Source organism: Sebastes fasciatus, chromosome 12 (assembly GCF_043250625.1).
Source record: "Sebastes fasciatus isolate fSebFas1 chromosome 12, fSebFas1.pri, whole genome shotgun sequence".
Lineage (NCBI taxonomy): Eukaryota > Metazoa > Chordata > Actinopteri > Perciformes > Sebastidae > Sebastes > Sebastes fasciatus.
This window is the reverse complement of record NC_133806.1, coordinates 30,390,828-30,404,468: the sequence shown is the minus strand read 5'-3', so window position 1 is coordinate 30,404,468 and position 13,641 is coordinate 30,390,828. Positions and strand designations below refer to the sequence as shown.

The window sequence follows — 13,641 nt, the reverse complement described above, 5'->3', positions numbered from 1 at the left end:
GGAATTGTTTTGTTCTCTTAGTTGACATTTATCTCTTCCCTCTGTGCAGAGTCGCACTCCAAGATGTTCCCTCCATTCATCTCCACTTCGGCCCTTTCAAACAAATTTAGAAAATCGAGGAGAAAATCCCCCGTCATCATTTTTTTCTTAGGGGACACTAACAATAAAAACTTGCCCGTCGTGGCAGATTTGGAGCTTAATTAGTTGGAGACATCTCATAGCGTGTCTTTGACCTTTAACACTATTTTCACAGTCTTTTCTCAGTGATTTGTGTCCACTGTGTCAGTTGAACCTTATGTGGCTTGCTAACTGAGGGCATCCAGCCCAGTGAAGATTAAGGTGAAGAATGGTGACTGATGGTGTTTTGGGTGGACACGGGTCAACGATCGGAGGCTGGCTTCCTCATGGGTCTCAGACTGTGTTTTGGGGTCGTGGTGTGGAAAGCAGCTTGTCCTCCTGTCCTGCCCCCGCAGCCGTTCCTCAGTCTCTCGGGTGTGTTTTGTGTTGGGCCTGCAGGTCAGCGGCGGTGCTGTTTCAGGCCATCAGGTTGTTGTCTTTACCCTCTCTGTTCTCGCCACACTCTCATACAGGAGGAGCCAGACATGGCAGCTCAAAGCTTTGTGGCCCTCCTCTCATCTAGAAAATAAGGCGACTGCTGTTCATTGTGGTTATTTCAGCACAGTAGTCTTACACACATGCACACACACAAACACATTCAAATTTCAACTCTATATGCACCAATATGATGAGAGATATAGCATTCCCAACCAGAGGTATATCACAATAGCCTAGTCAGCTGTAACACCTGAACACCACGAATCGAGAATACATAAAAACTAGTTATCAAGCGAGCAGAGAAGTTGAAGTGGTTAGCTAAAAGTAATGGATAAACAGTTGAAGTGGTTAGCTAAAAGTAATGGATAAACAGTTGCAGTGGTTAGCTTAAAGTAATGGATAAACAGTTGAAGTGGTTAGCTAAAAGTAATGGATAAACAGTTGAAGTGGTTAGCTTAAAGTAATGAATAAACAGTTGAAGTGGTTAGCTTAAAGTAATGGATAAACAGTTGAAGTGGTTAGCTAAAAGTAATGGATAAACAGTTGAAGTGGTTAGCTAAAAGTAATGAATAAACAGTTGCAGTGGTTAGCTAAAAGTAATGGATAAACAGTTGAAGTGGTTAGCTAAAAGTAATGAATAAACAGTTGCAGTGGTTAGCTAAAAGTAATGGATAAACAGTTGAAGTGGTTAGCTTAAAGTAATGAATAAACAGTTGAAGTGGTTAGCTAAAAGTAATGGATAAACAGTTGAAGTGGTTAGCTTAAAGTAATGGATAAACAGTTGAAGTGGTTAGCTAAAAGTAATAGATAAACAGTTGCAGTGGTTAGCTTAAAGTAATGAATAAACAGTTGAAGTGGTTAGCTAAAAGTAATGGATAAACAGTTGAAGTGGTTAGCTAAAAGTAATGAATAAACACTTCAAATAATGGATAAATAGAGAAATAGCAAAATATAATGGATAAATGGTTGAAAAAGTAAGATGAAAGTAGATAAACGGTTAAAATAGACTACTAAAAGTATGGATAAACAGTTCAATAACTAACTAAAAGAGTAAGGGATAAAATAGATAACCTAGCTCAAAGTAATGGATAAATACTGTAGTTCCAGTAGTTTGCTAAAAGCAATGGATAAACCGTTGAAATAGTTAGCTTAAAGTCGTGTTTGAATTAGCCTAATTGCTAAAAGTAATGTTTTTGGGGTGTCCATAAAGCGGTACTTGATCTGACAGGGCAGTGGATGTACTTCTGACAAAAGATGTTTGGAACCATTGATGTTGAAGGTGAAGAAATATCAACTTCTTCTTCAACAGCAGCAGAGTTTATAGACTAAAATGATGCAGGAAAAGTTCTGGTTTTGCTTTTGTATGTTAGCTTAACAACCGTAAAAGTATCAGAGGGCGGGATTTTTCCTTCAACCCTCAACCCAAATCCCAACTCTAAACTACCAGTAACCCCTTGAAGAATTTACACAGGCCAAAATGACTCCATTTTGCAGCAATGTTCTCATGGCAAATATGCAAAACACATCTCTCTTTTTTCTTTTTTCTTAGTCTCGCACACACACACAGCCTAGAGATCTCTGTGGGTTGTGGACAAAAAAGCTTTCATATCATACATATCCCCATGACAGCTGCTGTATACTCTCAACGATCCATTAAGTAATTTTTTTCATCATTTCAATATGATTGCTCTCAAAAGATCATCATTATCTTAACAGTGATGATGGATTTAAAACAGCACGTCTCCTGACATCATGGGATACTGTAGATGAGCTCTTTGCTGCTCCTGGTACTGTAGATATGTGTGTATATTTCTTAAAGGAGTTGGTGTTTACGTGTTTGTTTTTCTGACATTTAAAAGACACTCCTGCAGCTCCACTTCATTGTGCTTGGGTTAGGGTCAAAGGTCATGAGGTCGACAGCTCCTCTGCAAACCCAGAATGGCAGAAAAGGAGGGTTGGAGGAGGAGGAGAGGAATCATGGCACGCTGAACCTGAAATGTTTTTCATAACCTTCATGTTGACAGAGATTAGGCATTACCGCCAGTCTGCCTGTCTGCTTTGATCCGTCTCATGAAGTTGTTTTCCAACAGTCATATTGTGAGGTCAACCTTTCAGCCCCAATGCTGCGCTTTCTCACACTGCTGCTGCTGGCAGTAGTTCATGTCCTCCTGGCTTCAGGTAAACACACACAGCAGGCTACACTTTGTCCTCTCTCTCACACATCCAGTGTGTAAAGACGAAGCATGTCCAGCTCCCCACAGTCCATTACAGCTGTGTAAGACTCTATTAAATGATCTACCCACGATGCATTTCAAGCAGCACTTGTACATTTTTGTGCACAGATGTGTAGCTGTATGCAGATGTGTGAATTGCCAGAACTTGTTGAAAGGTATTTAAAATGCCAGATGTCTGTGGCCTAGTGACCTTCATGTGACCTGCAGAGCTCTTTACAAGGAGAGGACCATATAGCTGTCAATGTCTCCTTCTTGGTCAGTCAAGCTCTTTTTCTTTCTTCTCCACCCTTCTCCTCCTCTGTACTCTCCTTTTTGTCTAACGTAGGGCTGCGACCAGTGATTATCTACATTATCGTTTAATCCATTGATTATTTTTTGACATTTGATTAACCATTTAGTCGATTAAATGTCAGAAATATATCCAACCCAACCAGCAGTCCAATACCCAGAGATATTCAGTTTACAATGATATATAACAGAGTGAAGATGCACATCATATTGTATTAGCAATAGAACCACTTTTAGAATTAGAAAGAATTAGACAAGATCCAAAGATTACAGGTGTTTTATATAGGTAAATATCAATATAAATGTATTTACTTATTATTTAGGGATGATTGATATACTTTGAAAAATCCATACTACCATGGCTCAATTTTTTTCTGGATATTCACTGTTCTCAGGTTATAGAATTAATATGTAAACATAAAAACAACACATGAATTACAACAAATGTGGGTGACAAATATTATTATTATGTAAACGATGAATCGGTTGTCAAAAACTTTGGCAATTCATTTTCAGTTGATCAACAAAGTGATTAAATGGCAAATTTGGTAGCTCAAGTTTAATGTTGAACGTTCATTTCTATCCATGAAGGTATTACTTTTGTTGTATTTTTGGCTCTTTTGTCGTATTAAAATGCAAAGCACTACTGTAAGCATTGGTTCAGTAAGAGATGATGCAGCAAGATGTGTGACATCACTCTTGTGACTCTTGTATTTTTAATCCGCCTGTTTCAAGTGGTAGTTTCACTGTTGTGTAAATAGTGTAACCAAAGTTAAGAGTTGTCCAGACTCAAGCCCTCAGCTCATGCCCTCAGCATACCGTAGTGTCTCTAAATGAGAAAACAGCTGAAAAGGAAGTCAAGTTTAAAAAAGCACCCGGAGTGTGTGAGCTCAGTCTAATTGATTAGAGATCAGAGAGGACACAGTGTTTGCCTTTGGAGAGCAAACATGCCGTGCCCTGCAGGGGCCACTAGCATCGGTTGCCATGTGTGAGATGAGCTCCTCTACCAGTTAACTGGACTCGTAGTCATCACACATCAACACTTTGAATCACAAAGGTTGTATTTCCCCAAAGAGAAGAGTTTAGTAGAGATTACTTTTGGGAAAATAAACCATTCTACTGATCTTAACTTATTTTAAACTAATGACATTCCCATCGGATGTATTTTGTGTGTAGTGCTAGCTAGTTAGAAAATGATAAGCATTGCTAATAAGCCAAACACTGCCTGCTAAATATCATCATGATAGCATTGTCGTTGTGAGCACTTTAGCATGCTAACTATTTAGCCCAAATCACCACTTGTGTCTAAGTACAGCCTCACAGAGCTGCTAGCATGGCGGTAGACTCCCTGATTTATCAAAGCGTTTTTATGTGACACTTTTATGTCTTCATCTCACTGTATTTTATTTTTGCTTTTAACAATGTGTCATACTTGACATGTCTCCACTGTTTTCTTCCACAAGCTTTGACCTATCGGTTTATACTTTTGAGTGGATTCCTACAAGTAGTGATGTTTTTACTGTCACTGGCACCTGGAGGAGGTGTTGCTCCCCATACTATAACCAGATGGGCGTGTTGAGTAGGAAAGATGCTGCAGCTGGACCCCACGCATAGAAATGATCTTTTTATCCTGGGTTTGTCCCGGAGGGAAGGATGCTGATGCAGGAAAAGGAAAGAGGGAGGGTCGGTGGGAGGGTCCGTACTAAGATGAATGAATATTTGGGGAGTCTAAAGGGTCTAAAGCAAACTCCCTGCAGAGGCCCTGGGCTCTGGGCTCAACATTAAAGTCCCAGGTGCCATCAGAATCCAATAAAGTCTTGGTCAGAAAAAAGAAAGGCAGAAAAGAAATAGCAGCTTAACTTCAAACAGTCTCTTAGGTACAGCTTGAAGCTGTTCTTCCCCTCAAATCTTAGATAAGAAGGTGTTTTTAGCACAAAGTGTTCATGAGTTATTTGAGTTTTTGTGATGCCATTGTTACAGTACTGCCAAGTTGTAGTGACATTGTGCTTTCTTATAGTCGAGCATGACATAAACGTGAGAAAGAGGGAGACAGTGGACCAGGGCACCCTGTGATGCCTTTTGAATATGCAACAAGTGTGGTCTCTTTCTCTTTCTTCTGCTAACTTACGTTCTTGTATTTGTTTTCCTATGTTTCAGAGGGCTGTTCATCACTATACATGACCGTGGCCACATTTCTACGGTGCTCCAGAACTGGCCAGAAAAGGACGTCAAGGTAAATGATAGCACTCAAACAGTGTCATGAAGTCTAACATGAGTATTTAAAGTGGCAATCCTTAAGATTTCAGTCCTGGTTGATTTACAATTTCTATCTGAGTGAAAACGATTGAATAGTGCTTATTAGAGTTTAGCAGTCTGGAGTCTTTTTGTTGATACATGAGCGTCAGGTTAGTTCTCAGAACTGTGTGCATATTTTAATTTTTTGTATGTATACAATGGAGAAAAACAAATACAGCATTTTTTCCCGAGAATGTTGCCACAGATACTGCAAATATATAAATATTGCAATACTTTCATCAGTGGACCATAGGCTCAATCACCATTGTGTTACCTCCTTCGGAGATAGATAGTGACTTAACGCACATTTATTTAAATGAAAATCTTTGAGATTGCCACTTTAATAATATCAATGTTGTTCCAGCACTCCCACATTACAACACCCATGGAAACTAAGCCTTGCTCTGTATGACCGCATCAATAAAGCAGAACATAACAATGTATGTCTGCAAAAATGCAAACTGTTAGAACACCTGAAATATTTGGTCAATTGGCTCACCGGCCAACACAAAATGATAGATTTGAAAGTAATTCATTTGTGCCTTTTTAATGGTCTTTTCATAGGATTTACTGACAATTCAGAAATATAGAATATGGCCTGCCTTATCCTTTAATGTACGTATATGCGTTTATCATACAATATTGTTTTGTTTTATTTGAAGGACAATACAGTATAAATGGAGAAACAACAGGATAAAGTAATTGTTTTGCAGTGGGGAATAACAAAAAAGGAGGAAATAGAATTCCCCAATCATCCAGCAATAACACATGTTGCTATGATGTTGAAAGGCATAGATAATCTCTGTGGACTCCCAGAAGAGACTTTAAGATCTAAACTGCTTTCACAACTTCAGGATAAACGATGTTGTGTTTCACAACTTCAGGATAAACGATGTTGTGTTTCACAACTTCAGGATAAACTGTATGTTGAGTGATATGTGACCACAATTCTTATGATAACAGCAAGAAAATGAGAACTTACTTTAATATAATCCTTAATGACATACAGACTAGCTTTGCATTGTTGGATGGCTTTGTTTGTTTAAAAAAGAAATACTGAAGTCTGTTATTTAAAAGTACTGAAGATACTTTTTCAAATATCAGGGACTTCTTTACCTGTTACATTTTGAACTGAAAGTAGTGTTAAGTCTCAGCAGATGAATACATGGTTGCCCATTTAAAGGTACAGTGTGTAGGATTTGACGCCATCTAGTGGTGTGGTTGCAGATTGCAACCAATTGAATGCCCTTCAGCTCACTTCTCCTTTTCCAAGACTGCATAATGTGAGCCACCGAATGCAAAACCGTAGAGGCCATCCTTACCATAATAACACTACTTTAGGAACAACAGAAGTCAGACGGTGGCTGGCGGTACCACGGTTTTGCACTCTGCGGCTCACGTTACCGCAGTTTCCCAAGCGTGTCAGAGAACTACGGTGGCCTTCAGGTAACGTAGAAATGTGAAAGGCTCTCTTTAGAGTCAGTGTTTGGTTTGTCCGTTCTGGGCTAGAAACATGGCGGAGCAACACGGCGTAATCCGTGAAGAGGACCCGCTCCCTATGTAGATATGAAGGGCTCATTCTAAGCTAATGAAAACACAACAATTCTTATTTTCAGGTGATTATACACTAATGAAAACATAGTTATGAATATTATATTCCATTTCTGCTAATAGACCCCCGCAATCCTACACACTGGCCCTTTAACACTGTTATAAACAGCTATGAATTAAATGTGTTAGCTATATTGGGCTGCTATTTCATTTTAATAAAAAAATAAAAAATAATGTTTTTATGACTAAAAGGTCAGTCATCTGACACCGGGCTGTCTCGAACAATAATGAATGCAGTAAATCCATCCACTGGATGATTTCGATGTTGGTTCTCTTGACCTGCTGTACTGGCCAATTTCCCAAGAGCCTGAAATATTCCTTTTATCTTCTGTATAGAGCAACTATGTGCTAAGTCATAATCTAGTCATATTTAGAATGACGAAACCAGTAGACATTCCTGGCATGTCAAATATACCTGCAGCCTCAGCCACCTGTTCACAGCTGTCAACAGCAGGGCATTTACCTCAGCGCTGACACGCCGCCTCTCGTTGTCAGGGTGGTCTTATCGTAAAACTCACCTAATATGGCCTACTTTTAACATCTCCATGGAGAGAGGGCAAACAGGAGCCGGGGTAATCCTCCGCTGATAAGCCTCGGCAGCCTTTTTGTCACATATTAACAAGTGATAGTTTGGGGGGGGGGGGGGGGGGGGGGGGAGCTGTTAATGTGTTAACTATGTATGGTCATTTTAAACATTCAGATGGGTAATCTAATGACACTCTGTAAACCTGTCGGATTAATGGGAGGAACCAGGCTGTAAAAATGTTGTGCCAGTGTCGTCTGCGTCACAGAGAGACCGAGAATTAGGAACAAATTAAACACTTCTACCGGTGGTATTAAGTGTTACACAATTGATTGGTTTCATGATGTGGAGTCAACCTTGTTTATTGCTTAATAAGTAAAGTGACTAGTGAGTGGAAAGCCAGGAGGGTGTAGGAGGGCCTGGCTTACACGGAGGGGGAAAAAACATGTTTCTTGGTAGCAGGGTGGACTTGTTTTGGTAAAGAAGGTTTGAGTTCATGAGACATGGAGGCAGAACTGCTGTTTCATTTATGTTCTCATTAAATTGTGCATAAATGTGATGTCAAATCTAATTTAAGAGTGCCCTACATGTAGCAGCATTATACACAGATTTAAATGGTTGGTCTGGCTACTGTAGTGTCCTGCTGTTTATGGCTGACGGTTATGTCTATTTGACAGGCGGTGTGTGTGACGGACGGAGAGAGGATCCTGGGGCTGGGAGACCTGGGCTGCTGTGGCATGGGCATCCCGGTGGGCAAGCTGGCCCTTTACACAGCCTGTGGAGGTGTGCCGCCACAGCAGTGCCTGCCTATCACGCTGGATGTGGGCACAGACAATGAGGTAAGTCTAAATATAATATATTCACAGAAGAACTGTAAGCAACTTGTTATATTATGTTATTTTTTATTACATCCATCAGAGGTGGAAAGTAATATTTATTCATGAAATCTACTTGAATATTAATATTAATGCACCTTTTAGATTTTTGAGAAACTTCTTCAGTCTTTCACTGCTTTTCAATACACATAACAGACTAGTCTGCAGCCATGCCAGTGGCTCTGTGAGGTTGTAGTAAGTGCTTTTAGCTAAATGCTAACATTAGAATGCTAACATGCTCACAAAGACAATGCTAACCTGCTGATATATTAGCAGGTTTAATGTTCATCATCATAGTTTAACATGTTAGAATGCTAAATTGTCTAATTAGCACAAGCACAAAGTACAGATTAAACAAACAAGATTTAATGTGTTGATAGGCCCTTTTGTCATTGCAGGGTACACAGGTGTAATTAATAGGGCTGTCAATCGATTCAAATTATCAGCATGACTGTCCATAGTTAAACGAAATTAATCGCACATTTTTTATCTGTTCAAAATGTACCTAAAAGGGAGATTTATCAAGTATTTAATACTCTTATCGACATGGGAGTGGGCAAATATGCTGCTTTATGCAAATTGGAAATCAATTAACAACACAAAACAATGACAGATATTGTCCAGAAACCCTCACAGGTACTGCATTTAGCATAAAAATATATGCTCAAATCATAACATGGCAAACTGCAGCCCAACAGGCAACAACAGCTGTCAGTGTGTCAGTGTGCTGACTTGACTATGACTTGCCCCAAACTGCATTGATTATCATAAAGTGGGCATGTCTGTAAAGAGGAGACTCGTGGGTACCCATAGAACCCATTTACATTCACATATCTTGAGGTCAGAGGTCAAGGGACCCCTTTGTAAATGGCCATGACAGTTTTTCCTCGCCAAAATGTAGCGTAAGTTTGGAGCGTTATTTAACCTCCTTTTTGACCAGCTAGTATGACATGGTTGGTACCAATGGATTAGTTTTTTATAGTTTCATATGATACCAGTATCTTCTCTCTAGCTTTAAAACTGAGCCCACTATAACCGTGCATCAAAGAAATTAGTGGCATTACAACTAATTTGCGTTAACGCATTATTATTGAATAAACTTTGACAGCCCTAGTTCTGACCTTTATTTAAGTACAGTGAAACAAAGACTGTGATGGGAAAATCGTTTGCTTCTTTACTTGCTCACCTCCTACACAGAGATAAAGGTCAGCTTCAGAGCAGCAGGGGCTGGTAGAGTGTCATGCTCAACTCAAGGTGGATTACATTAAATTAGATGAACCTGTAATAATCCCTGTGGAGAAATTAGGTCATTAAAGCCCAAAGGAGTAATGATCAAATGTGCTTGGTCTTCCCGCTCACCTCTCAACTGTACTGCCCAAGACCCTTAAACTCAAATTAACACGCCGTGAGTACATGATGGTGTACAATGCCAGTAAGGGAAATGCTTCGTATCCACCGTAGCCAGGTAGGCCTCGCCTCAGAAATCAGCCAGGAAAAAGAAAACAAATCTCACACGTTACAAGCAGGAAACACCCTTTTATATAAGTGAGGTAAGCAGCTCCGTTGATGGATGCCAGATGGGAAAACACCTCTCCCCTCTGCCAGCCTGTGTGCGTATAGCAGCCAACAGTTACCCACCTGTGGTCCCTGTTCTCCATGGCAGCGTCTCTGACAGATGATTCAAACTCTGGGCAGGGCAGCACGTGCGTCTGTAGCCTTAAACAGACTAAGAATAGGCCGTGTGCACATCTATATATACACACACACACACACACACACACACACAACTCTCGGCCTCGGCCAAGGGCGTGGCAGCCTCAGATGCCTGTGTGCCCGACACAGCTGAGCTCAGCCTTGTCAGGAGCTGTCCTTCATCTTCTCATGACTCAGTTCAGTTTCAATCCAAACAAACGTCTGCAGCGGATTTAGGATGAGAGATGTTGCTGAGGATAGATGGGTTTGCTTATAAAATTAAACAAGAAATGTAATAAGCAGCAAGTATATGCAAGATTTGTTGCGACAGACTGGACTGGACTAGACTGGACAGAGACCAAGAATAGGAGAAAAACTGCTGATTTCATGCAGGCGCTAGCATGCTTGATGCCCTGACGTGGCAGCACTTACCCAATACACACTTCATCAAACCTCTACGGGTCCCAGCAGAAAGTCTTCCCAGAAAGCCTATGAAATGTATGCTAGTACATTAGTCCTCTTCGTGCCGTTGGAACTGGATTAAGAGAGCTAAATCATCTCTCATTCCACCCCAAGTCCTCCAGCTCTTTATCTTTAGAGACCGACAGCATGTAGCTCTACCTTTTGACCTCTTCCTGTACTGACATCTCTATTCATTGTAAGTTTCCACATTGAGTTTACTACTTTGTTTGAACGGTTGTGGTTTAGGGTGATAATACCATCTGCAGATTAGATTCTTGGGTGCACGGCAGCAGTTTTAGACATTTATGGGCATCCCAGCAACTTTAACAAGGTGTCTCATAGTTTGATTTGTTCTTATTGCCTCCATCTACCTTATATCTTCTGCCAAAATAGGAAGAAGAGAAACACTTTTGATATGTGTGACACACAGACAAAAGAAGTGTTTCTCTTCTTCCTATTTTGGCAGCAGGTATGTGTGTCATTGAGCTCATTGAGCTCATGGAGTCATTGCAGTTATGGTACGTGTCTATAGAGCCGTTTTTTATCGCGAGGGATCGCCTAGCTTCTCAGCAGTGGATGCTTGATGGGCTGCCACTAGACATAAGGCGCTCGGCACCTGTTTGGACGAACGCTTTCCCTCCGGGGCCGCTGCTCCCAGTTTTCAAACCAGAAAACAACATGGCAGCTCGTTTGGAAACTTTCTTCTCTTATATCACAAAAATAGTTCACCGAAATGTGTTTCTGAAAACATTTTATCTGAGAAATAAGCCATGCAGTTGCTGAATCTGTCTTTATTTTTGGATTTTTAGCCTTAGTTTATCTGCCACACTACCAGAATGCATTGCACGGCTGTTTACATAGATAATGAATGGGAAGCGTGGAAAGGATGGATCATGTGGACACGTACCTTTACACTAACATGGCTGCTGGGGCACAAACTTTGTTTACGAGTCCCAAATCTCCGAGTCTGAGTCAAGTCTCAAGTCTTTTGAGGACGAGTCTAAAGTCACTGTGTGTGTGACTTAAGTGTGACTCAAGTCCAAGTCGCAGACTCGAGTCTGCATGTCTGGTACAGGGACAAACTTACCAGCAAGCACATACACACATACATAGTATTTCTGCTTATGCAACTTTAAAATAAATAGCTATGAAAGAGATTTTGCTGTAGTCTGTCTGGCCTTGGCCCACTTTTCCATTATTCTAAAGAGATGACAGGCTAAATGAGTAGTAATGGGATAAATATGCAGTCTCTTTGTGTGTGTGTGTGTGTGTGTGTGTGTGTGTGTGTGTGTGTGTGTGTGTGTGTGTGTGTGTGTGTGTGTGTGTGTGTGTGCTATGTGTAGTTCTTCTGGACTGGCTTCATATAGAAGGCAGGCTAGTCTGCTGCCCCTCGGTACCCCGCTTCACTCTGCAGTCCTGACTGTGAAGGCATGATGGGAGCAGATGGAGGTGGGAGGCTATGAGGTAGTGGTAGCTCTAGCTAATTATTAAAATGACCGTTATTATGGGATTATATTTGTCCTTGAGTGGATGTGGAGGTAGAGAGAGAGGCAAGCAGGCAGACATCCAAACAGTCGAGCAGGCAGACCCTCTATAGTTTGACATTTTGGGAAATAAACGTACTTGCTCTTTTCATGTAACTCTTAGCATATTTCCCAAAACTATTTTTTAATCTTTTATCAGATCATGAGGAAGCTTGGTGCCTGTAAAATGTCTGTTTTAGACATTTAGAAAGTGAACCACAGTGTAATTGTTATTTTTTCCGCAGAGGAATGTGGTAGCCGTGTAATCTTGAGTGAGAACCAGCAATAAACTCTCACTACCTGGACAGCTCTTATCTCTGTCTTAACATACAGTACAAACAAGAAAGAGTCCAGTTTTTACTGCATCATCTTGTTATCTGCCTGGACTGTATCCGTCAGTGCATCCCTCTTGGCCTGATGTCACCTGGAATAACCTCAACACACACACTCGCGCTGAAATCAGAGTCGATGATGTCATCCAGGACAATATGCTGTTTGTGTGTCTGTGCCGGGTGGGCTTTCACATGTCCAAATGCTGGGTGTCCTTTACCTCAGACAGGTGCAGGCTATTCTTGATCCCTGGTCTCGTTCCACTGCTTCTTTAATATTAACTTTTCAGAAATGCTTCAGTCAAATTTTTGCATGTTAAACTACTTAAACTCCCTCATTAAAAGCCCAGCACAACAAAGCAAGTCACATATAACTTTATATTATTTTCCTGAAGTCCCAACAGTCATCAGTTTGGAAACAGTTGCAACAGGAGCTTCTGTGTCTCTAGCAAGCCTGAACTGTAAAGCCATACACGAGGACTAATCCCTCATGAGAGAAAAGGGTCTGTACAACACAAAGGACAGCTTAGCCAATCAACAGTAGATAATCTGGGACAGAAAGACGCCTCATGTCAACAGTTCAGCGCAGTGTCAACGAGGTCAGCCCACTTAAAACCCACTCAGGACTATCCGGGTCACTTCTAATGCAGCTCCCTCTGTTTCACCTTTTAAATGCAGTTTCGTCACAGCGTGTGAATGGGTCGAATAATGAAACACAAACTCACCATCATTCACTCAATTAAAGTTAACTATCATTAAGAATTTTTACTGTTTAATGCTATCAGCTAAACGGTTAACAGAAATATAAAAAATTAATAAAAAGCTAAGCAACCTTAACAGCCCACCTTAACTGAGTCTGAGCCGGTGTTGCTGGCTACAGGAGCTTGGTTTGGGTCTTGAGGAGTTGTAGCATTTATTCACCGACAAATAAACTGCACTGCTTCTGCTACGTTCACAGCTATAACGCCACCGACAAGCCCACACTCATCGCCGGCACTCACACACACGGCTTGCCGGACACTCGCTAACGTTATGCCACGCTGACAGACTGTATGTCTGTGACAACGGCGAGCACGGAGCCACCAGCAACGCTACATTTGCGAACGTAGCACATACACACGCGGTCTGTCAGACACTCGCTAACGTTACGCTGAGCTGACACACAGCTGACAACCTCGCAGCTAAACTAAATGATGTGGTGGAGACTTTTACTGGGAAAGTGGCTGCATGTGTCCACGACAATACACGCAGCAT

General features: G+C 41.0%; 1 protein-coding gene across 1 annotated transcript in view; it reads left to right on the top strand.

Moving 5' to 3' along the window:
* me1 (malic enzyme 1, NADP(+)-dependent, cytosolic) overlaps positions 1–13,641 on the top strand; it is a 97,229-nt gene that overhangs the window by 65,073 nt on the left and 18,515 nt on the right. The window contains exons 4-5 of the mRNA XM_074654712.1: positions 5,235–5,310; positions 8,184–8,345. Coding sequence (XP_074510813.1) covers positions 5,235–5,310; positions 8,184–8,345 — 238 coding nt within the window. The remainder of the gene's footprint in view (positions 1–5,234; positions 5,311–8,183; positions 8,346–13,641) is intronic.